The sequence below is a fragment of the Leptopilina boulardi genome, unplaced genomic scaffold (assembly GCF_019393585.1).
Source record: "Leptopilina boulardi isolate dan_hultmark-lab unplaced genomic scaffold, ZJU_Lbou_2.1 LbouV2_71, whole genome shotgun sequence".
NCBI lineage: Eukaryota > Metazoa > Arthropoda > Insecta > Hymenoptera > Figitidae > Leptopilina > Leptopilina boulardi.
In genome coordinates, this window is record NW_026138018.1 from 153360 (window position 1) to 180518 (window position 27159).

The 27159-nt window shown below is 26.0% G+C and overlaps 1 protein-coding gene across 1 annotated transcript; it reads right to left on the minus strand.

Annotated features, from left to right (window-relative positions):
• Window positions 1-1003: 1003 nt before the first annotated feature.
• Window positions 1004-20923, minus strand: LOC127290582 (trypsin-1-like). Its single transcript, XM_051319270.1, has 5 exons — window positions 20698-20923; window positions 12908-13091; window positions 6254-6558; window positions 5647-5798; window positions 1004-1455 (listed from the first exon to the last, which is right to left on the minus strand). The coding sequence occupies exons 1-5, from the start codon at window positions 20768-20770 to the stop codon at window positions 1294-1296; spliced, it is 876 nt and encodes a 291-aa protein (XP_051175227.1). The 5' UTR covers window positions 20771-20923; the 3' UTR covers window positions 1004-1293.
• Between the last annotated feature and the right edge of the window lie 6236 nt (window positions 20924-27159).

Here is a 27159-nt window from a genome sequence, read left to right on the forward strand (position 1 = left end):
CTCTGGAATAGCGATATATTTCTCTAGAATAGCGAAAACTTTCACTGTTTTAGATAAAGATTTTTTTTTGCGTGTGATATATTTTAATAGTGAATAGCTTCGGGAGTGTTCGAATATTTTAATTCGCGAACGAAAATAATTAAGATTTTTTAAAAGTAAATTTTTTTTTAGTCGAGAGTTTTTGAAATTCTTAAAAATGGCGATATTTCAAAAAATAACACAGTTTCGGGAGTGTTTGGAATTATTTAAATCGCGTGTGTTTGTGTAACAGAAAATATCATCAGAACTAGAGGATATTCCAAGGTTAGAGTTATATATTTTTTTTATAAATAATACTTTAATAATATATTATTTTGACTAGACTTTTTTTTTTAATAATTAAAATAATTTATATTTAAAATATTTAATACTACTACTATTGCTAATAATAATACTAATAATAATAAATTAATAATACAAATAATTAATAATTTTTAGAATACTAAAAATTATCTTACTTTTTTTTAAATATTCATTTATCTCATTTACATATTTTTGTCGTAAAATCTAGTTGATATCACAGAGCGCTCATAAATAATTAAATCTGCATTGTAATTTGATTTTTTTTTGCGCAATTGAGGAGATAACTTAGAATTATAATTGTTACCTATCACTCATAAATTTTTTACATTGTTTAAATTTTTTTAAATTGTTACAACTTATGTTTTACATTGTAAAATTAATGAAGAAAATCAATGGCTTAATTTTGTTTTGTTTTTAAAAATTATTCTTAATATTGAATTACAAAAAAAAAATTGTGACTACTACGAATTAGTGCTTAAATTTTTTATGAAAAATTATTCTTATTATTCTTGTAAAATTAATTAATTCGCAGAATAATGAGTAAAATTAACCATAATTCACAGAAAAATTTAAGTCACTAATTCAAATTATGAAAAATTATAAAATATTAAAAAAATTTTAAGAAAATAAGAATTAAAACATCGAATACTATTCGGCCTCTACATTAAAAAAAAAAACTTCGGTTACATTGTAAAATTATCCAAAAATTCTTTTGGAAAAATGCGGGACTATTAATTCAATTTTCGTTGACAAAAAAATATTCACACTAAAATAAACGGATCGTATATAAAAGTGTGAATTATAAATTGTCCAACATACTATAACATATATATATATATAAAAGTTGAGACTCGTTCATATTTACATAAATTTCGACGTGAAATTTTTGTTAGCGTGACAAACGCAATTCTTTATACTATATATATTTCTTGAGAACACTTGTTCCGGATTTTATGGAATAGCCTGTTGCACAATCCAAGGAATATATTCTGAGACTCTTGTATATATACCCGGAAGACGTGGTCGGGCACATCCAATTCCCGATGAGACCACCCCAACGACCATCGTTCTAGCGGGATGACTTCCGACCATCAAGGGCCCACCACTGTCAGCCTAAAATTAAGTTATATATGTATATAGTTATCGAACATCGCTAGCAATCATCCACTAAGCCTCTCTTATATGCCTTTTTCTCATTTTACTTTTTTTCGTGAAAAACTAATTTACCCTATAAAAAAATGGCTGATTTCACTACTGGCGCAGTACTGTTACAAATATTGTACCAGTACTGCGACAGTAGTCAAATTTTTTTTTATAATTATTTACATATTATAGAAAATAATTTTTTCATAAAAATTTTCCGCTTTATATTTTTCTCAAATTTTTTTTTTTTGTTGAAAATAATAGAAATTATTTCAATGTAAAATTTTTTCTACCCGAGTCGAAATTTTTCCCTCTTTTCACCCTCGATTTTTTCAGCCTCTTTTCAGCCTGAAATCATGCGCTTATTTTCAAATCTGCATGTTTAGAAGTTGAAAAGAGGTCTTGGAATTTTTTCTTAATTTGAATTTTTCGAAGTTTTATTCCTCCTAAAAGTTTTATAGTATTACGACAAAGACCAATAAATATATATCTTCAAATAGGGTCAATAAATAATGTCCATAAGAAATAAAATCCAATTTTTACATTTTTTTAATTTTATTTTTTCGTTTTTTTTTTTGTTTTTTTAACCTCTTTTACGCCTCTCTAGTCATCTTTAAACTCTCCTTTCAGCCTCGAATATAATATAGCAGATATTTCCACTTTTGCAAATTCGAGGTCGAAAAGAGGGTATGAAAGTGTTGGAGAGAATAAAAGGAGGATAAAAGGAGGTTTTTAGAGAACTTATAGAGAGTCTAAATTTCGACTCGGGTAGACAGACATACAGACACAAAAAATTAAAAGGCATTAAAATAAGCTGCAACGCTTATTATTTTAATGCCTTTTAATTTTCTGTGGACAAATGAATTGTAGGCAGACAAACAGTAAAATCAAGGATATATCAAAAAACTAATTTCTCTCTTAAAAATAAAAAATTTTTATTTTTGCAGATTCTATCCTGAATGGCTTGTGGTGTCACGTACTTTAAAGATAAGGGCGAAAGTAAGGACACAATTCTTCATATTCAGACTTTTTATAGAACTCGGTCTATTTTTACGGTTATTTTTCACATTTTCTAAATGGAAATTTAACTTGAAAATAGGGATCTCCGAGGGCTATTTAGTTTTGAAAGAATATCTCCTTGAAGCTGAAAATTCTTCATTAAGGTAAATTTTTTTTAATTTATTGAAATTTTATTACAAAATATTTAGTTGTATTTTTTGACGTGACAACGATTTACTCCGAGGTAATGAACCCCGCTTTAATTTCTTTTTTTTTCTACTGATAGACAATTTAAAACTATATGCCAGGGAAACGAATTTCTCTCTTATAGTTTTAAGATTAATTATACGGGGGGTTTCTATTAGTTTTCTTTTTTATAATTGAATTTTGAAATTAGATTTTATATTTTTTTCAATTAAATTCCTTAATTAAACGTATATACATAATAATTTATAGATAAATTTCTATAAATGAAAACTATTTTTAAAAATAGAATAAACTTTTTTCTCACTTGGTTTTTTTTTCTCATGCAATGATTCGAAGACTCTTTGCAATTGTAGAAATAATTATTTATATATATATAGAGGGAAATACACAAATAGTTAACGAGTTTTCCAATTAAAATGTACTCTATTTAATGAAATGAGGAAAAATAGGTAAATACTGGAAAATAGGTCAATGGTGTATTTGTGAGTTATCGTTAACTTGATGCATTAATTCCTCTTTCCGAATGGTGGAAAATTGAGTAATTCCATGCTATCAAAGGTTCCCATCGAACTGCTTCGTCATTTTCGTTGTGCAACGTCCACGGTCTACATAATGCCCGAGTTATATAGAATTCCCGAGAGGGAAAAGCCTTTCGCTCGATTCACCAAAACTGCTGCTAGCCTTAATTGACTATGAGAATTTAGTGCTTGCGTAGGATAGGACATTTTCCTTGCGACTGCGAAAATTACTATCCTCTCTCTCTCTCTCTCTCTCTCTCTCTCTCTCTCTCTCTCTCTCTCTCTCTCTCTCTCTCTCTCTCTCTCTCTCTCTCTCTATATATATATATATATATATATATGTATCTAGATAAAACGACAAAATCGACTTGTCTTGCCTTGTGCCACCGGTTATCTCTCCCTAAGTAATAACATACACCAAGAGAGATCTTCTTGTTTGCTCCTTCGAATTCCAGGAAATATAATCATCAGTTACTATATTGAGATGATGCATGCAAATATATTCTCCAAAATTCATTATAGTTCCAAGTTTCTGAGACTAAATTTATATTTAGCTGAATTTTGATAAAGTAGAAATGGAAAAACTTAATTTTTTACAGTAGAGAATATTTTCATTAAGCCAAGTTTTATTTAGCAGAATTTCAAATGAATTGAATTTTTAGAATATCAATTTTTTGGATCACTAATTTTTTATTCGATAACATTTTCATTAAACTAAAATTTTGCTTTATTCAATTTGAAACAATTCATCAGAATTTCTATTTAGCCGAAATTTTTATGTCTGATTCTCCAGTGTTCTGAATTTTCATTTAGCAGAAATTGTGCTTGTTCAGTGCTTTAAATTTTTATTTAGCAGAAATTATGCTTCATAGAATAGCTATGTAACCGAATTCTTATTTAACCGTATCTTTATTTAGCATAATTTTTATTTAACAGGAATTCTATTTACCCGTACTTTTTATATCAGATTCTTCAGTGCTTTGAATTTTCATTTGTCAGAATTCATGTTCAACAAAAATTATATTTAACCGAATTTTAAATTGTCAGAATTTCTGTTCAGTCGAATTTTTTATATCTAATTCTCCAGTGCTCTGAATTTTCATTTAGCAGAAATTAGGCTTGTCCAGTGCTTTGAATTTTCATTTAGCAGAAAATATGCTTAATAGAATATCTATGTAACCGAATTCTTATTTAACCGTATTTTTATTTAGAAAAATTTTTATTTAACTGAATTTTTATTTGTCAGAATTCTAATTTATTCCTGTTTAGCTGAATTTTCATTTTTTAATAGAATTTTAATTAATTGAGTGAAAATTCGGTTAAATAAAATTTTACCCTTGGAAATATTGAAAATTTAAATTACATTAGAAAGAATGTAGAGCTTTTAAATTTTTTTCTTAAATTTCTTTTAATAGTTTTGTAAAAGAACTTTATAAAAAAAAATTTAATAAAAAGTTTAATTGGTTCGGGTAAAATTATTTTGGAAAATGTCAAAAGCCTTGTGATAAGTTAATGAAGTTTTCGAAAATGTTAATAATACTCCTTCTTCAATATTTGACGATATTTTATTTAAAATTTCATTTAAACTTTACTAAAAGCATAATTAGCGCAGTTAATGAAAGTTTTATGAAAATGTTTAAAGAAGGTGTTTTTTTTTCGAAAATAAGGATAAGCGCCATTAAATATTACTATGTAGTATTTAGGAAATAAAACGTTTACTGAAGAAGAAACATTAAAATTTTTCTAGTTTCAAAAATTGTTAAAAAATTTGATGTTGAATTTTTCAACAAAAATTGATGAATAATTTTTAAAGGATAATTTTCTTAAGCATTTATAAAATCACAAAAAAATGTTTTTGTATTACTGATTATTATATACTGAATAGATAATATCTATTTTTAGTAAAACATTGCGTTTCAAAAGGTAGTTTCCTTAATAAATGGGTTTTAGTTTTCTCTTCCGTGCATTATAAAATTACGCTCGAATATTCGCGTGTATAAAATGGATATATATATATATATATATATATAAATATATTTTTCGTAAAAAACTTTTCGGTTGATGAAATTTTTCTCTTGTTACGTTTAGCGTTACATCATTGAAAAGCGATTTATGATCAAAGGACGTCACTTGACTTTGCCGTTGCGATTTTAAAAGGAGTCTAACAAAGCCTAGAAGGAAATCAAAGTAAAGCAGGTGCTTGAGAGTTAACGACCCAATTTAATAATAATAATAGGGTGAAACGTTTTACAGTAACTTGCATTTTTTAAAAAAAGAGAAAAAAAAAGAAAGCGAAGCCAATGAAAAATGTTTTTGATCCTTAAAAACTTTTCTTTTTCTTATATAATTATTTTCTTTTATTTATTTATTTGTTTATTTAAACTAAAAATTGTTTTTTTTAGGGTGTAAAAAAAACAATGATTGAATTTTAACTTACGGAACATGAATCGCGTCCACCATCTTCATATCCGGCACACATTTGTCCCGATACGACGCGAATTTTTTTCTCTTGACTGGCATACCACTCGTTGCATACACTGTTCTCCAAAACGCGAACATCAACTTTTTGCAGCACGTCCGCTCTTTTGTCTGAAAAACAACGACCTGTTTGTACGATGTTTGCAATCTGCTGTCACACGAGCAATTTTTTTTTCTTTTTTCTTTTTTTTTTATTGTGCCTTCCTTTTCTCCACTGTTCTATGAAATCTCGTCAAAACAAATGTTGCAGTTTTTTTCCATTATATAACGAGCCTTAGGTGTTGGAAAATTGTATAAGTGACTTTATTTAAATAATTCTTTGTACCATACGAAATTAATTAGTTTTGTTCTTGAATTATAATTATTTTTTTATGAGGTTACAGAGAATATTTTTCTTATTTTTTTTTAATATCAAATATTTTTTTTTTTGATTTCAAATATATTTTTAATTAAAACTTGTTAATGGATTGAAAAATATTTGTTTATTAAAGAAGATATTTGTTATTAAAAAAAAAAAATGTGTGTGTAAAATTGAAAATTGCATAAATTTTGTTTGAATTTTATACCTTTTGATTTATCTTCTCCGAGCCAACCCCATCCTGCGGTTACGGCTTCTTCTCCATTGAAAGCATCAAATCCAGATTTACCTGTTTCATGTGGCAAACATGCAGGCTGAACACTTTCAGACCATGATATAGAATTAGTTGTTTCCACAAGGGCCACATCGTTAATATAAAATCTACACTTAAATTCTGGATGCATCGTAATTTTACTAATAGTTTCAACCTTTGCAACTGGAGATTCTTTTTCCTTTAAATTATATTCACCCAATGTCAATTTGAATTGATTGAAGTTTATTTTATCATATCCACTGAAAATTAGTAAAAGAAAATTATTACAAACAGATTAGTAAATGAAAATAAAAATTTTTGAGAACTTTATCTGCATTGAAAAAAAAACAAATTTTTTATTTTGTTCAAATAATTTCCTTCAATCGCAAAATAATATTCATTCAAGTTAATTAAATTTTATTTATTTATTTTTTTTATTTGTATCAAAGAATGTTTGTTTAATTGTTTCAAATTTAGAAATTATTATACTAAAAAAAGTAATTTTCAATCTAGAGGATTCCTCTAAAATAAATGCATATTTTCCTCTTAATTTTGGTATCAAAATTATTATTCTTCATTTAAGAGGATTTTCCTCTTAAATTAAATGTCGACATCCAAACCTCGTAAAATTGTTTTTAATGTCAAAGCCATCAATAAAATAATTATAATTTCAATCAAATAATAAAATCTTTGCAGAAAATACATTTTTAAATTAAAATTAAGTAAAATTATAATAATTCATTTCAATATAATAATAAAAATTGTTTTTTAATATAACATTAACAATGTCATGTTTTTGGTTAATTATCAACATTTTATATTGATAATTAAAATACAAAAAATAAGTTTTCATTAATCAGTTGTAATGATCAACGAGATTTTCAGCGCAAAAATAATTTTAAAACATGATGATATGTTTAAAAGTTAACATTTTTTATAGGACAGAAAAAAATTTCATATATGAAATTATTTAACGTTTTAAAACTTTTTTAAAAAAGTAAATAAAAAGATTTAAAAAATTCGAAAGATTCAAAAATGGGGTTATAGTATTTCTATTTACCTGAGTAGTAAAATTTCACAAGAAATATCCAAATTTTTTTTTTAAATCTAAAAATAGCGTTAAAAATATTCATTTCATTTGAATTTAACTATATTTTCTGTATTTTTAATAAAGCAAATCCATTTTTTTGTCCTTTTTGTTGACATTTTACCAGAAATATTAAAACTGAAAGGTTAAAAAACAACTTCACAACTATCATACCCAGAGAAAGGGATCAAACGATTACATTATTTTTTTCCGTTTCCTTTTTTTAAATCTTCTAAATTTAAAACGGAAAATCTTAATTAAAGAGGAAAATACAAAAGGAATCCTTTTGTCATTCTTCCATTAAAATGAAGAATAAAAATATTCTACATTTCAATTGAATAATCTTGTTTTAAGAGGAAATATTTAGAGGATATTAGAAGAGGAATTTTCCTCTAAGTATAAGATTACTTTTTTTTGGGTGGCAGTTTAAAAATTATTACAAATAAATATTCGATAATAGTCAAGTAAACGGTTATTTAAATAAAATAAATTTATACTTTCAGTGTATATGTGTAAAAGCAATTTAGAAAATATAGAAAAGCAATTATAAAAGTAAAACGTAAATAAAAATCCATAAAGAAAGTTTCAAAGACTTCTGTTGAGAGTTGAAGGTTTTTCATAAAGTTCAAGTTGAGTTGGAGGGATATATATATATATATATATATATATATATATATATATAGGAAAAGAAAAACAGCTGACAACTAATTATCGCGAAAATTAAGTGCAGTGCTTTTCAGTTTTCTCTTTCTTAGCGGACAGAGTTTATGTCCTTTTCACAAGAGAGAGAGGGAGAAAGAGACCATCTTTGAGAGTCTTGGTAATTATTTAACTAGGATTTTTTTACTGCAACGTATTAAAGCCTTCTTCTTCTTCTTCTTCTTCTTCTTTCTCTTCTTCCTGGACAGTTGACTGCTCTCTGAGACTTTGGCTTTGGTTAATTAATCGGCCTACAGTACCCTCGTGAATAATTAACAAAATTACGACACTTTGGTTCTTCTCATTCTACTATACTATACTATATCTCGTTATTCCTGTGCTTTCAAAGTCCTGATACTCAGCATTTCTAAAGTTCAAGTTCTGTTTCGTTGTGCTCTTTACAAAGCCACCTTTAATGGGCCCTTTCCATTTTCCCCCGCTCGCGCACACGCGAGACGTTGCTATTGTTCCTAAAACCCAAGGATTATGCGATTTACTCGAGATGCATCGTTTCTTCTTCCACATAATATAACCCGATTAACGTTAATTCGCGATTATTTCACATGTGCGAATGTCGCAAATCTTCTCTAAACTTTCAATGTGTTAGGTGATGCAATTTTTCCTTTAGTTTACATTTTTTTTTTTCTTTCCTTTTTTTCATTAGTAAAACGATAATTTTTTTAGCGTCGTAGCGAGAGAGAGAGAGAAAAAACACAATTAATGACATAAAGCAGTTTATTAAATTCAATTGATTTTATTTTAAAAATTGTGAATTGAACGAATGAATTTTTTTCTTTTTGTTATTTTTTCTTCGCATATTTAAATATAATCGGGAAATCATAAATCAAGAATGCACGCGAGGAATTCTAAAAGAGAGTTCTACTTTCCATCTCGTCTGATTAGATTACAAAAATCCCAATTCAATCGATTTTATTTGCATTTGATAAACTAATTGAACGTTAAGATTGGAATTTCAAATTGCAAAGGCTTTGTGACGTTAAAGATTTTCTTTTTGCTTTGTATACAGCAAATTGAAAATTTTATTAAAAAGATCTTCTCAATTTTTTTTTCATTTGTTATCCAATTTTTTCGAGTAGAATAAAATTAGTAGTAATAAAATTTTCTCTAAATGTTTTATTTCATTGATATTTTCGAAAATGTAGAATTAGTAGTAAAAGTGAGTTTCAGTCAGACAGAACTTTTTCATATAGTAATAATAGTGTTAGTAGTTGAAGAAAATTTTAGTCACACAAATTATGATTTATGAAATTACTATTTTTCTATAAAAAAATTTATCTTTTGTCTAAATTTTTGTATTTTACTATTAGTAGTAAAAGACCCATTGAGTCAGACGGAAATTTTCTAATTTTTATGTAATATTGATATTAGTAGTAAATGTTGACTTTAGTCAGACTAAAATATTTCAGTAGTAAAAAGCAATTACATTGAGATAGAAATTTTCAATTTTTTTGTAATTTTTTTAAGTAGTAAAATATTTTTTTTGTCAGTCGGATTCTCTTTATAATAGCATTAGTAGTAGAAGTAAATTTTAGTCAGACGAATATATTGCAATTATTATTTTTTTATCAGTTTGTAAAATTTATCTTCAGTCAGAATTTTTTATTCCTACTTATTAGTAGTAAAAGTCGAATTTAGTCAGACGGGAATTTTCCCATTTTTTATGTAACATTGGTATTAGTAGTATAAGTTGACTTTAGTCAGACTATAAAATTTAATAGTAAAGACCCATTCCAGTCAGACATTTTTAGTAATATATTGTTTAATTTCTTCAAATTATAATTTCAGTAGTAAAAATAGTTTTGGTCAGACACGACTGTTTTAAATTTTCAATTTCTTTTTTTGCAGTAAATAAATCAGTTTCATAATGACAGAACTTTTTTCAAATTATACTCTCTAAATCTGAATTAGTAATTCACTTTTTGCTTCTGTATTAGTAAAATTTTACTAATTGTTAGTAAAATTTACTACTAATTAGTAAAATTTTACTAATTCAGAACCAAAAAGTGAGTCACTAATTCAAATTAGTAAACATTTTTACTAATTTAGATTTAAAGAGTAGTAAAAATTTCTAATCTAACAAAACGTTACCAATTGCAGAAATTTTCAGTATCAGTAGTTGAAATTAATTTTAGTCAGACGGAATTTATTCGAATTCTTATTAAAAAAAAATTCCTCTACTTAAAAAAGACGATTTGTAAGTTTTTATTTCCCTTATTACTTTCTTATAGAGGAAGTATTTCTTATTCTAGAAAAAAAAATTGTCTTTGAGTCAGAAAAAAATTTTCCAACATGAAATATAAAATAGATATATACAATGATTTTATAAAATGGATGCTCTTAAATAAGATTTCTCCTAGCTAAATATAAAATGATATAATCTTGAGATTGTTAAAAGCTTTAGATTCTTGTTGGAAAAGGGTAATTGTGCAAGTTTTACAGCTCAAGCAGCTCTTTGTTTGATAAATCTGTCTCCGCAACCAAGATTTCCCGGGAGATTAAATCCTTGAGATTTAATGGCATTTGTTGTACTATTTACTGCTTTGCGCCTCATAAATAAAATATTGAATTGTTCTTTTTCTTCTACTTTTTAATTTTGATAGTTTTTAACGAGTGCACTATTATATATATATATATATATATATATTATGTGAAACCAAAGTTTATGTTGTAATCCTTTAAAGTCAATTCTTTTTCAGAATTTATTGGTATATTCAGAAAAAAATAAATTTGTCTCAAATAAATTTTATTTAGTACAAATAAAATTTTGATTTGCAAGGAACAAAATTTTTATTTGATGTAAATAAACAGTTTATTGAAAACAAATATATATTTATTGAATTGCAATGAAATTGCTTTCGTAAAATATTTGGTTTAAATAAAAAAAAAAAAAAAAAAAAAGAAAATTTCTCTCTCGGTGTAAACTAAAAGTGTTTACGTGAATTAAATTGTTTTTTTTATAATTGGAAATAAATGAAGATGATACAAACGAGTTTGCGAACATGTATTTTGTAGTGCGCTTCATTTCGCCAAGCGTTTTGTACGCCTGTTAGTAATTACCGATGGTCTGTAATCTCCACACAATCATAGTTTACAGCAACCAAGCTTGCGGGCCTTTCTCTCTCTCTCTCTCTCTTGCTTCGATTTACTGCAAGGCGTGGAACGCAATAACTATCTCTACTATACAAGTACAGTAACCATTTAATCATGGAGAGTAAATGTATGAAAGGTTTTTGATTAATATTACTAAACTATTGTTCTTTGAAGGGCAAATAAATTTTGTATAAAACGATCTTGAATATGCTTCTATAAACTTTATAGCAAAAATCAATTGCTGTTTAAAGAGTACTAAAAGATCGAAGCATCAAATTATTTCTTAATCCAGAGAAAAAATATATTTGTTTCAGAGCCAAATAAATATGTTTCAAATTTTCAGTTAAATAAAAATTTTACTCTCTAAATCTAAATTAGTAAAATTTTCAACTAATTTCAATTATTAAACTATTATTCTTTAAATAAAAAAAAAAAATTCTATATGAAGCGAAAAAAAATGTTTTTAATTAATAGAAAAAAAACTAAAAATATAACATTTAATAAAATAATGAGATATGGAAATACATTGTTAATATTATTTCATTGTATCTTATCAAGGGGATAAAGAAGAAGCGAACAATTTTAATTATGTATCATAAACATGTTGCTTCGTGAAGTTTTGCAATTTTCTCATTTTCAGATTCATAAACAAGATATTCATAAATAACTATTCATGATTCTGCGTGCTTATTTTAATTTTAATATAATTCACATTTAATAAGCATATTTTGTTATATATTCCGTTGTAAAATTTTATCATAATATTTTCGTGAAAATTTCTCGTATTATTTCATTTTTTATATATTTATTTTCAACAAAAAAAAAAAAGAAGTAAATTACGTTTATAAATTATTTTTCTTCATAAATAATTCTTTAGAAATATTTTTATTAATTAATAAGAAGAAATTTTTTTTTTTTATAAATTATTTCTTTTTTATAAATATAATAATAGTAAAATTTAAATAAAATGTCATGCATTTTAACAATATTATCGTTTCAATAAAAAATAAGTGAAATATTAAACGAACTTTACATATATTGCTTGTCTGATCGAAACTTGACATGTTTCACTTAATTTAATGAATTTATATTTCAATACAATATTAAATACTATGGAATATGATTTTTATTTAATTAAATTGACGTTAATTATTTGTGAAAAGAGACTCTTTTTAAAAGGTACTGAAAATGTAACGATCAGTCAATCAATTTTAAATGATTTATTATTATTATTATTATTATTATTATGTAAAATGTAATTAAATATTGTGAGCAATTGTTGAATTATTGAGAAATAATAATTTATAAACAAGAATTGAATATTTATAATAACAATGATAAATATTTATTTATTATTGTCAAAAATATCAATATTCTATTATAAATTTCCAGCTATAGCAGACACGCGATAAAAAAAAACAAATTACCTAACTGATTAAAATTAAAAATTCAAAGAACAAAAGGAACAAAAATTTATTTTTAAATTAAAAAATATAATATGAAACAAAAATTTTGTCTTTTATATTGCGTAAATATACAGAAATGTATATTGTATTGTATGTGTGAAGATTGTTAATTTCATTGTAATTTGAATTTGAGTTTACTATTTTGGTGGATGGGAAAAGTGGTTTCCCCTTCCCCTCCCTTCATCCAAAAGCAAGTAGCAAAAAGGGGTTTGAATTTATCGTTCCATAACAAAGCAAACCACTTACGAGCAAAAGCAATGTGCAGCAGTGAGAATGAATTTCGAGTTGAGAATTGTGCCACCGCACCAGTGTCCTCCTTTCCTTGTGATGCTCACCAGCCAAGGAAATTCACGTGGTATGGCGTCCTGGCCTCCGACCACTCGGGCGTTACGTATCCTGGTTGCACCATGACCGCAGGGGACATCTGCCACTGTGATCAATTGCGAATTTCCGCGTTATTCATTTGTCACAAGTATTATAATTAATTACAACAGTGCGCAATTTCTCGTTTATATACAAATTTCAATTGTTGCGTAATCAGTGATGGGGATAATGTTCATTTTCAACAACTAAATCACGTTTCATATATATATATAGATTGAATTTTCAGATCACTTCTATTATTTTAATCGTGAATCAATAGTATATAACATTATAGCACGAAAACCGAAACGGATTCAGTTGATCATTATTTATATTTTATATTGTTGATTTCAAAAATCAATTTTCGATTTGACTTTGAGGAATTGTCTGACTGTTATTGTCTATAACTACTGGGGTTCAAATTACAAGAATTATGTTTCGTCTGACTGAAAATGACTTTTACTACTGAATTAAAATTACAAAAACTATGTTCTGTCTGACTAAAAACCATTTTTACTACTAAGAAAGAATTCTAAGCATTATATTATGTTTGACTAAAAACGACATTTACTACTGAGTTAACGGTACAAGAATTTTGTTTCGTCTGACTAAAAACTACTTTTACTACTGGTACCACAATTTTACAAATTGGAAAAATTGTCTGACTAAATCACACATTAACTACTAAAAATAAAAACTCTGTAATTGGGAAAAGTTATGTCTGACTAGAACTAACTTGTTCTACTGAGACCAAAATTAGCTGAATTTAAAAATCAATTATGCTTTCAAATTTATAGAAACTTGAAAAGTTCTGTTAGACTAAAACTCACATCTACTGCAAAAAGTAAAATAGCAATAATGTGAATAATAATGTCTGACTATAGTCGTTTTTTACTACTGATACCAAAACAATAATAACTCAGTTAATGTCTAACAGAAACTTACTTTTACCACTGGGACTAAATTTCTAAGAATTGGATGTCTGACTAAAAGTATTCTTCACTACTGATCTAAATTTCAAAAAAAAAATCTATTTCTGTCTGACTGAAATTTACTTTCACTACTGGTACCACAATTTTACAAATTGGAAAAATTGTCTGACTAAATCACACATTAACTACTGAAAATAAAAACTCTGCAATTGGTAAAAGTTATGTCTGACTAGAACTAACTTGTTCCACTGGGACTAAAATTAGCTGAATTTAAAAATCAATTATTCTTTCAAAAATTATAGAAACTCGAAAAGTTCTGTTTGACTAAAACTCACATCTACTACAAAAAGTAAAATAGCAAAAATGTGAATGATAACGTCTGACTATAGTCGTTTTTTACTACTGATACCAAAACAATAATAACTCAGTTAATGTCGAACAGAAACTTACTTTTACCATTGGGACTAAATTTCTAAGAATTGGATGTCTGACTAAAAGTATCTTGTACTACTGATGTAAATTTAAAAAAAAATCTATTTCTGTCTGACTGAAATTTACTTTCACTACTAAATTTGGAAAAACTATGTCTGTTTCTGATTCTAAAATTAAAAAATTTGGAAATTTTTGTCTGGCTAATACTCACGTTTACTACTGGGACCAAAATTGCAAGAATTGTGTGTCTGACAAAATCTGTCCTTTACTACTTAAAACAAAAATTAAAAAAAAACTCAATTTGTGTGTGACTAAAACTGAGTGTCAATAGTGAATTTTAAAAATTCTGCAATTTGGAAAAGTTACGTCTGACTGAAATTTACTTTTACTACTGAGAGTAAAATTGTCTTAATTAGAAAAACTTCCTAATTCCAAAATTATAAAAACTTGTAATCTAACTTACTTTTACTACTGTGGCAAAAATTGTAAGAATTAAATGTCTGACTAAAAGTGCTTCTCACTACTGACTCCAAAATTATAAAAACTAAATCATTGTATCAGTAGGAAAAATCACTTTCAACCAAAGACAATCCCACTTTCACTACAGATACAAAAATTATCAAAAGTAGAAATAGTCATGTCTGACTAAACCAGTCTTTTACTACTTATGTGAATACAAAAATACCATAAATCTCCAGTTCAAGAAAGGGGTTTAATATTTCTCCTGACCTTTTCCGTACATGAATATAGATATGATTGAAAGATAAAGAAAATACAATACTCTAGTATTGTTTGTAGAAAATATGTTCTATATATATATATGTGTGTATTCTATGTATTTGAATGCTTAGAATATATTTCCCATGTGCAGTAGGGAGAAGTGAACAATAACAGTTACCGCAATTGCGGTAAACATACGAATAACGGGTCTACAACCATATAGCTTACCACAATTACAATAACCTGCACTATACTGTATATATGTTGCAGACCGTCGCGTCGCTTCTCTTACTATTCTCAGAATTTAACGAATAAGCTCCACGCGCTTTAAAAGATAATAGTTTTGAAGTGCACACTGTGTGTTATTAAAGTTGAAAATTAAATGAAACGAAAGATTTAAGAGTTTTAATAAGCGCTATAGCGGAAAATATTCGTTTTAGATTTTTTTTGACAGAAAGTAAAATTTTTTTCACCCATTTAAGTTTCATTCACCCATTATTTAATTATAAATAATAATAAAATTTTGTTCTATCACATAAATAAGATTTGATAGATTATTTAAAAAAAAATTAAACTAAAAAATAATTGTTTTAAGAATATTTAAATTAAAGTTTGATATGAAATATTTGACTGTGAGCGCCTATTGGTCACGTGGGATATGGCTTAGCATGAAACTAGACAGAATTAGGATACTGGTTGGCATTTGCAATTCGTGCTTGGTTGCGAATTCCTAATATTCATTCCATCAGAACACGATTTCATCTCGACACTCGACCTATACGATTGCATTTCAAATATTTCCATTATATGATGTATATATACATATATATATATATGTATATTGAGCGAGTAAGTTGGTATTCAAGGTCTCTGTTTAATTAAGATGTTGTAAACTGTTCGCATTCATCGTGTTATTAATACCGAGAGTATTTGCTACCGACCAACTCATTGTTGAAAGTCGGATTTAGGTAAAACGGTCAATTAAGCTGAAAATACTTCTCTCTATATATGTAAGGGAGAAAGCAATTCACTAGTAGCACGTTATATTGAGAAGTTATGAATGATCACGAAAATTTTATAGATTTTTAAAAAATTAACAATAAAAAGATAATTAAAGTTAAAAATTTTGGTTTTAAAAAATGTGAATCAATAGCGGAAAAAGCAGGTATAATAGGACGAATTTTTATGTTCTAAGTAGTAGTAGGCAGTTTTAGTCAGACACTTTTTTTATTTTAAGTTTTATCAGTACTCCTATAAATCTGAATTAGTAGTTTTCTACTAGTAAAAGAGTGTGTATTCGTTTACCAATTGAATTAGTAACAGTTTTGACTAATTTTTAGTAGAAAACTACTAATTGTTAGTAGAAAACTACTAATTTATTAGTAAGTCGTATTTTTTACTACTTTAAATTAGTAAGCCGATTTACTTTCATAAATTAGTAGTTTTCTTCTAGCAATTAGTAGTTTTTTACTAAAAATTAGTCAAAACTGTTACTAATTCATTTGGTAAACGAATACGCACTCTTTAATTAGTAGAAAATTACTAATTCAGATTTAGAGAGTATGGTATTTTTTAGTTTCTTAAAGGTTGCAGTTTTTTCTATACTAATTTGTTTGTTTTAGAATTTTTGATTACTTTAGTAATTTAGTAACCAATTACTTTAGTAATTTAGTAATCAATTACTTTAGTAATTTAGTAATCAATTACTTTAGTAATTTAGTAATCAATTACTTTAGTAATTTAATAACCAATTACTTTAGTAATTTAGTAACCAATTACTTTAGTAATTTATTAACTAATTACTTTAATAATTTATTAACTAACTACTTTAGTAATTTAACAACTAATCACTTTAATAATTTAATTTTTTAGTAATTTTACTCATAGTAGTAGATATCATATTTAGTAATCAAAAAAGCAAATCTTAGCCAGTACAAAATACTGTTTAATATTTTTTATCAGTAGTAATGGTAATGTTCAGTCAGGCATATTTCCTTTTGTTTTTTCTGATTTTATTCTCAATAGTAGAAATTTTTGAATTCTACTTAAATTTTCTATGAATATTTAAGGGCCAGTTTAGTTGAATAATTTACTACTAGTAGTTAGTGTTTATTTTTAGTCAGACATCACTGTCAGTTAATTTTCTAATCAGTAGTAATGGTCACTTTTAATTAGACAAATTTGTTACAATTCTTATAATTGTAGTATAAATTTTAAAATCGTAATATTTTCAAAATTTTGTTGGTAATATTTTTTATTAGTAGTTAAAGGTTATTTTAGTCAGACAATTTGTAATCAGTAGTAAATGTGCGTTTCTGTCTTGGTAGATTTATTCTTATTTAGATAATTTTATTGTTAGTATCATTAGTAAAAATACAATTCAGTAGGACAATTTAGTATCAGTAGTAAATTTAGTAGAATTACTCTCTAAATCTGAATTAGTAAAAAATTTTACTAATTTAAATTAGTGACTCACTTTTTGCCTCTGAATTAGTAAAATTTTACTAATTCTAAAGCAAAAATTGAGTCACTAATTTAAATTAGTAAACATTTTTACTAATTTAGATTTAGAGAGTGGTTGTGAATTTAGTAGAATTAGTAGTAAATTTAGTAGTTTTAGCAATAAATTTCAGTTGATATTATTGTTTATTTACTTTATTTTTTCGTATTAGTAGTAAAGATTAATTGTAGTCAGGCAGAAAATTTTAGCAATTAAATTCTTGTTCAAGTACTACAAATACGTTTCAGTTGGACAGATTGTAATTCTAGTATGAGTAGTAAAAGCAGTTTTAGTCATCAAAATTCTTTGAATTCTGTTTATTTTTCTATCAGTAGTGAAGGTAATTTTCAGTTAGACATATTTTTACCAATTTTCGTAATTGTAAATAAAAAATTTTTTTAGTATTAGAAATCAAATAGTAGTAGAAATTAATTTTAATAATTTTTAGAATCTGCGTTGTGTGGATTTTCAAAAAAGAAAAGGTTGTGCCTCTTCTTAATATTCTTCAATATTTTGTTATTCACTACTTGGAAAAATAAATATACAAAAATAATACTCTCTCTTGTCTCTCTTGATATATATATATATATATATACATATAATCTAGCTTTATAAAGAAAGTTGATCTGCAATCTGATAGGAAGAAAAGCCAATATTGAAAGGGCAACATGTCACTCGACTTTCTGATGTTCAAGAAAGTTTTTGAGAGGAATAACATATAAGCACATTAGTGTGTTTATGCGTGTACGTCACATCTTATCAAGTTAATCCTAGGTTGACAACGAAGGAACGTCAAAATATTAGCATATTATCATGATCGTGTTCGACCTGCTTTTGACATATCTATTACGCGTTTCCGAATAGAGACGACTTGGAATTCTATATATATATATATATGTGTGTATATATTATTGGACGGGTTTAGAGGTTCAATTAATCAGCCGGGGCGTGAAACGTGGGCCTGTATGGCACAGGGATTGTGATGACAGATCCACCGTATAACTATCCCTATGGTTGGGCATTAAATTCACACACACACACACACATACATATAGCAGAGGATCCTTCAGCACCTGAATCGATTAGCATTCCGATAGACGTGTGGCGTCAGTTTCAAGTTTCAATTAAATCGATATAGTCAACCTTATCGTGAGGGATGGGGGAGGGGAAATACACGTACATGACGCTAGTTGCTTTGAGAGGATTAGCCGTTCACCTTTGGATAAACCTTTAGCGGTCTCGTTCAAACGAATTACGAATTCTCCATATACGCAAAGTCTTTGAAGATAACGTGGATTTGTGGGATGCCACCGATTATATAACTTTGAAATGAGCCTTTGATGCTCAAGGTGATATAGTGTTACTTTCGAGGGAAAAAAAAAAAAGGAAAACAATATACTTTTTCTTCATCTTATTTTCTCTCTATTTACAAGAGGTTTTAATTTATTTTTTCCATGTGTGTATGTGTGTGTGTGAAAAACTAATTTTTATTTTTTGTTACAAAAAAAAAAAAAAAAAATTCCAAATAGACTGAGTTGGAGAAATGAAACTACTCGCGTAACAATCGGACCCACTGGTACAATAAAAGTAACGTGTCACTGAGAAATTTATTCCTTGTTGTTAATTTCAGTTTGGTTATATACTTTTAGTTTTTATTATTCAAAAATTTTAAATTAACCTTTCTTTCCAATTTTTATTCATTGTTTTGAATTTATTTAAATTTTCCCCTTAGTTTATTTACTTTTTGAAATTTTTCTTTTTTTTTTTGTTTTTAAATAATTTTTTAATTATAAAAAAAGTAATTAATAATGATGAAATTATAATTTTTAAAAGAGGAAAAATAATTTTTGTATTTTGTCACATTGTCATTTGGAAAATACAAATTATAATGCATTTTCATTCTTATATATATATATACATATATAAAGCACATGAGGTTTATATGCAATCAATGTATGATAATTACTGTACTTCCGTATTTGCAGTGGAGCTTTTTCAGCTCTAGAGAGAAATTACAACGCGTGAAATTCTGCATCACCTAACTTTGTTCCATGTAATACAATAATAACGATTGACTGATTCTATATTGCAAACATTATTTCAAAATAACTGATTTTCAAAATTGTTATTGGAGAGGATTTAAAGTTAGCGCGAAAATTTAACATTCGTTGACGAAATTATTGTTTTCCTCTTTTATTATAATTTTTTAAAAAACATTTTGCTTTATGTCATTTCACAATAGATTTATTCACAATTATTGTCATAATAAATTAATTCAACTTTCATCATCATCATTATTATTTATATTATTATTATTATTAATTAAAATATTATTGAATATAATTATTTATTATTCATGAATATTTATTTACACTTTAAATAAAAAAATAAGCGTAAATTCGTTCACTAACTCTCAATTAGTAAAAAATTTCACTAATTGGTAGTAAAATATTACTATTTGATTTAGTAATTTTTTTTTTTTTTTTTTACTAAATTTTTTAGTGAAAAATGACTAAAAATAGAGAAAATAATGTCAAATGTTTCAGAAAAAGCGATTGATGAAATTGAAAGGTCGGTAATTAAAAAATAAACAAAAAATCAGTTTTTTTTTTTACATATGCATTGATGCTGAAAGAAATACTAAAGTCAAATGTCAAACGTATAAATTTTGGTTTATTAACTTCCGGTTCTTCCACTTTGCGACAAAGTTCTCCATTAACTTCCGTTCTGTTTCACATTCCGCCTCGTTAAATCGAGTTCAGTTGGGGAAAGCATCGAATCGTTATAAGTGTAATTTTTACTTTTTCTATCGATTTCATTTTTTTTTTTTTTTTTTTTTTTACCATTTCCGGCATAATCATAAACATTTACTTATAAATATCACTTTGAAACTAATATTCCCCCCCCCAAAAAAAAAGAAATTTTAAAATGAGAAAAATTATTAGTTTATTATTTTACTTAAAAATTAAATATTATTTTTGACAAAAATAAATATTTAAATTATTATTAACAATAATGAATAGAGAGAAACAATATTAAATAAAATATATTCGAAATTAATTTAAATTTTGTAATAATTCAAAACTTACGGTTTATATGTCCCTTGACAAAAAGTGGAACTAATCCAAAAAGCACTAAAATTACGCACGCCCGTTTGGTCATTTTTTTTTTACTAAATTAAAAATTACTAAAAAAAAGTTTTTCTTAGAATAAAAAATATTGAAAAAAATTAGAATTTAAAAACAAACTAAAAAAAAGAAATTAAAATTTTGTTTGTACTAAAATAAACAGTTAATGAGAAAAAAAATTAATAGAATTTTGTCCGTACTAAAATAAAAATACTGAGAAGCAAAAAAAAAAAAGAGAATTGAAGAGAATAATTGAAGTTTGTTAGTTCTTTATATATTAAGATTGACTGCATTTTATGTGTAATCCCCACCCCCAGTTTATTTTTTTCAGTGAAAGAGCGATATATCGGAAACTAATTTTGATTTGCTCTCGGGTATTGTTATCAGAAGAAACAAGAGTTTGTAGATAATATACGTGAGAGCATATATAATGTTAGCATCGTATATATATATATACATATGTTCCATCGTTGCGTGTATACACCTGCGTGACCGTGGATTTAGAGTTTAATTGCCAAGGTAAATAAGTCAGTAATGTCGAAATCGTGAAACAACGACCGCATTGACATCCGGGCATCTGATCAACGTCACCATACGTCATACCATAATCACCTTTCATGAACACCAAGCTCATGGTTCAATTGACGATAATTGTCGTTAGTTGATTGTCTCTACGCTTAATCACTTTTACTCTCTCTCTCTCTCTCTCTCACTCTCTCTCATCCTCTCTTTCCTACATCGCAAAGTTCAATTACCCTCAGAATTAGGAAATTTGTTGTCCTCATCAATATATTTTTTTTTCGTTTTTTTTTCGTCTTAATTGAAATTTATTTTCATTTATTTATTTCTCAAATCCTCTTTTATAATTAATTAATTTTTTTTTAATTATTATTATTAGCAATACACTGAAAAAAATTATTTGCAAGTTACTTGACTATTATCAAATAAATATTTATTACTATTAAATAATTATTATGGTATTTCTTTTAAATAGAGAAATTTTTGGTACAATATACAATTTATTTAATTCAATTATTTTTATTTCAAAAATTATTTGTTACCAGTAAATATTTAAATTAATTAATTATTAATATTTTCTATATTAAATTAATATATTTTATTGTAATAAACAAGGATAATATTTTTAGGAAAATTCTATTTCAAGATTATTTTTTTTTTGAATTAAATTTCTATATTTTTGTTTATACTGTCTTAATTATTCGTTCATTATTATTATTATTTTTTTTTTATTTTCAAGGAAAAAATTGAGAATGTCTTTAATATTAATCTCTTATCTTTATTAACTCTCTTGTGTTATAATTGTGATTACCCGCACAAGAGATGATGTAGATTTTGAAATATGGAACACAGTTTGTACTTGACCTATTTGAGAAAAAAATCATCTTTTTCTAATCTAGTTATCATCTTCAATAACGAGAAAGAATTTTATACGTTTGTTTACATTTTTCATTTGGTAAAATACACATTTTTTTTATTTCATTATTATTATTATATTACTAATATTATTATATTAACATTAAATAATAGAATAATAATATAATTACAAATTTTACCAAATGTTATATTATTAATATTAATAATAATTTATTTACATTTATACGGGCTTACAAAAAGAAAAAACAAGCCCTTTCTTTCCAAAGTACTAAATTAAAGAAACTATTATATAATTCAAAAATATAACATAAATATTTTTGAAAATCTAAAATAATAACTAGGTAGCGTTGTTATTAGAATTAAAAATATTAATAATAATAATAATAATAATAATAATAATAATAATAATAAATAATAAGTAATAATAATAAAATATATTAATCATATTCATCTTATAATAAAATTTAAATGAAAAAAACACGATAAAAAATTTTTTTTTTTAATATGAAAAATAAAAATATAAACTTGAGAATGTGAATACTTCCTTCCGGTGTTCGTGAAATAAAATTGTGTCTTATCAGTCGCATTAAATTCAAATACACACTCATTTTCATTCACCTTCTTTAGTCAAATATACGGGCTCAGTGGCACAAGGTGATAAGGTAATTTCTTCTTACGACCAATCTGACATTGATGCATGGAATTTTTAATGTGATACATTTTTTTGTTAAAAAAAAAAAATAATACAATCATTGCCAGATAATGGAAATAAAGCCACTCGAGGTAGAAGAAAAATCTTTTTATTCTTTTTTTTTTTTTTAATCTAATTAAAGCAATTTAGATACGAATCTATAGAGTGTGAAGGAAAAAAAAACGTGTTTATTAATTTTTTTCTCAACAAACAATATATCATTTGTGTATGTTTTTTTAAAATTTTATTTTTATTTATTAAATAAATAAATTTAGTTAATAAAAATTTATTCCACACTATTTTATTTATTAAATAAATGAATTTAGTAAATAAAAATTTATTCCACACTATTTTATTTATTCAATAAATAAATTTAGTAAATAAAAATTTATTCCACACTATTTTATTTATTCAATAAATAAAAGTAAAAAAATTTTTTTTTATAGTTTTCAAAATGTTCTCAAAATATTTGTCGTGTAAAATTAATTTTTTTTTTGCAATTTACATTGTTGGCAGTATATGTAAATATTTTTGTAAAATTTGTACAAACTCCAATTTCCAATTCGTAAATTTTTGATAAACTTTTCAAAAAAAGGTCGTTAAAATTTACTATATTTTTATTTACATAAACTTTTGATATACGAAGTTTTGTATATGAAAAATTGTGCAGAATATTAAAAATAAAAATTTTTTGATAGCCGTATTATTAGTATTAATCTAATAATAGTATTCTCCCACTAGTAGAAAAGTTCCAGATTTTACATGGTTCCAAAAACGTCGAATGTTGAGAGTTTTCTTTTCTTTTCTTTTTTTTTTTTTTGAAGGGGAATTCTTTTTATCTCTCGCGCGCGGAGGTTAAATCGCAAAAGTTGAACGTTCAAAAGTTAGAATGAAGGTATCAACAGAGTAGTATGTATATACACACGCATCCCAGGAATTGGGTTCGGGAATTGAGCGAGACGACGAGACGAACTTCCTGGCGGCAGCCAATCACCAGTCAATTCATGGTCGAGAAAATTGAATTTTATTGAAACTCCGGGAAAGTGATGATGTGATATCGAATACGCATGGCATATAAGAGAGTTTTACAGCAAAAACCTTTCTCATTGAAATCCGAAGAAAATTAAATTTTCACAATACATCCTTTTTATATTTATGAAAAAAAAAAAAAAAATTTTTGTTCGAAAAAGAATATTTATTTTATTTCTAAAGGGAGCTAATTATTTTTTAGAATTCATAATTTCGATTGTCAAATTTATTAACCCAGGTGAAAAAATTAACGTTACTAACGTTAGTACCTATAAAAAAATTAAGAGTTTCTAAAATATATTTTCACAGAAACTTTGCCACTACTTTCTCATTCCCACTTCACTTCCACTTTTTCTAATTTTCATTCCCATTTCCACTTCCACTTTTTTATATTCATTGCCACTTCCACTTTTTCTAATTTTCATTCCCATTCCTATTTCCACTTCCAGTTTTTTATATTCATTGCCACTACCACTTTTTCTAATTCTCATTCACACTTTCACTTCCACTTGTTCCAATTTTCATTCCCATTTCATCTTCCACTTTTTTATTTTCATTACAACTTTTTTATATTTTCACTCCCACTTTCATTCCTAATTTTTTAAATTTTCATTATCACTTTCACTTTTTCTAATTTCCATCCATGGTAATTAAAAAAGTGGAAATGGTTGTGTAAATGGAAATTAGAAAGAGTTTTAGTCGAAATGGCAACAGCTAATGAAAATTAGAAGTGGGAAAAATGGGAGTAGAAGTGGGAATGAAAATTAGAAAAAGGGAAGTGGGAATAAAAATTAGAAAAAGTGGAAGTGAAAGTGGTAATGAAAAAAAAAGTGAAAATGGGAATGAAAATTAGAAATAGTGGAAGTGAAAGTGGTAATGTAAATAAAAAAGTGAAAGTGAAAATGGGCATGAAAATTAAAAAAAGTGAAAGTGAAAATGAGAATAAGAATTAGAAAAAGTGAAAGTGGAAACGGTAATGAAAATAAAAAAGTGAAAGTGATAATAGAAATGAAAATTATAAAAAGTGCGGGTAAGAACATTAAATACTTCCTGGTGGTCGATTTTGGACAAGTTTCTGCAAAAATACAATTTAGAAACATTTTCTTAATTTTTTTATAGATACTAACGTTAGTAATATTAGTAACTTTAGTAATGTTAATTTTTCTACCTAGTTGTAAAAAGCTTTAAAAATTGTAAAAAGTAGCCAAGTACTTCAAAAAAAAGAAAATTAAAAATTACTTAAAATAATTAAAGTCTGAATTAATTTTAATATTAGAAAATTAGTTTTGTATAACTTTTTCCAATTTAAAGTTGATAAGTGTTTGGAATAATAAAATAAATTTAATTGAAATCTGTCGCGTTACATAAAGTACATTATATATATATATGTATGTTGGTATGATTGTTTCAATAGAAACTGTGTTCTCAGCCGATAATGACTTTTCACAGTGTCAGTCAGAGAGATAGTTCTCCCGCAGTGGAAAATCAATTCCTCATGGTTAGAACCCTGTAATTGTACTACAGGTGTGACATCATGTAATTAGAAATTCGGTAATAATTATAATTAATATGGCACTATATAGTTAAATCAATCCTCAGGCACTGAATAGATCAAATCCTCACTGTGAGTACTTACTGTCATATAAATGTAACATAAATATAATACTAACATTAAAATAATAAAATAATTATTATTAATATAATAATATCACGAGAAAAAAAATTTTTTTTTAAATGAAAATAATTATAATAAAGAGAAAAACAAATTCTTGAAAGCAATTAATATTTCTATTATATATTTATATATAAATTCATTTCTCACAATAAATAATATTAAAACCATTTTTTTATGCATTCTTTGGTTTCATTTTAAATTTTTCATGGAATTTTTGTAATTTATAATATGAAATTGTGCACATTTTTCCTTTCATTTTGCCTGAGGCAAATCTAAAATAAGAAAGTTGTGAAAAATCCAAACAATGCCTCTTGGAGGAAAATAAGAAGACACATTTTTTTAATAAAAAAAAAAAACAAAAAAATAATTTCCATTTTTGTAATTTTAAATATTAATTATTATATTAATTTAAACGTTAATAATTCATTCAAATTAATAGGAAGACAAAAGCAATCGAGAAAATTCGTTTTTAAATATATGAATAAACAATGAAAATTTAAGATTAGTTCTCAAGTTTAATCCAATAATTTGATTTTGTGGTGGTGGAAGGGGGGGGGGGGGTTAATAATGTTTCGTGGAAAATTAACAATTTTGCATTCGACCGCCTCCATTGATTAGTAAAGTTTATTTTACACTTTGAAAATGACGACATTTACTTTATTATTTTGTATAATTTGATATCTTAAGCTCATTGAGAGGTAAGAAGTTTGCAGCGCTCGGTCACCATTTAAGTGCTCTTTGGCAAAGCTCCGTGAATGAAGGTGGAAGATAGGGAAATTAGCATTTAGAGCAGAATTTTCACATTGACTATTCAAGGATCGCTTACCACTACCGTCAAACCTGTGATTTTAAGAATCTTTGCCGAAGCTTTCTCGATGCAGTTAATACGAAGCAAGGCGAGGGAAAAAAAAGTACAGGGAAATAAAATTGACCCTTCAACGAGGGGGCTCGAGTTTTTTTTCCTCTCTTTTTTTTTAAAAAAAAAAAAAAAAGTAAATGAGAAAAGATTTAGCACTTGTGCGATGTCGATGAATTGCAAGTGAGATTATATACGCAAAAAAAAGGGGGAGGATATTGAAATCGGAAGGATTTTAGACTCATTAATGTTCTCAGACTTTATGTTATATATATATATATATATATATATATATATTCATAAAGAGAGAGAGAGAGAGAGAGAGAGAGAGAGAGAGAGAGAGAGAGAGAGAGAGAGAGAGAGAGAGAGAGAGAGAGAGAGAGAGAGAGAGAGAGAGAGAGAGAGAACAGGACTTAAAAGGCATTTACATCTCTTTTAAATTTCACGATATCAAAGATTTCTTTTTTAGTAAAGCTGATTTCAATTTTTTACTTCATCATAGGAATTTTTATTACTTCATTAAAACTGAACTTACCTTTTTTTTTTAAGAGAGAAAAAAGTTTCCCTCATTTCGTCAACTTAGAAAAGGAAGAAAAAAAAATTATTTTAATTATTTATTTACAACGAAAAAAAAAATTATTTGATGCAAGTAATCGATTACTTGACGATCAAATAAATATTTATCTGAACTAAGTAATTTTTATTTTTGAATTAAGTAAACTATGAATCAATAATAATTTCTGTATTTTAAACAAATACAATTTAATTATGATTGAA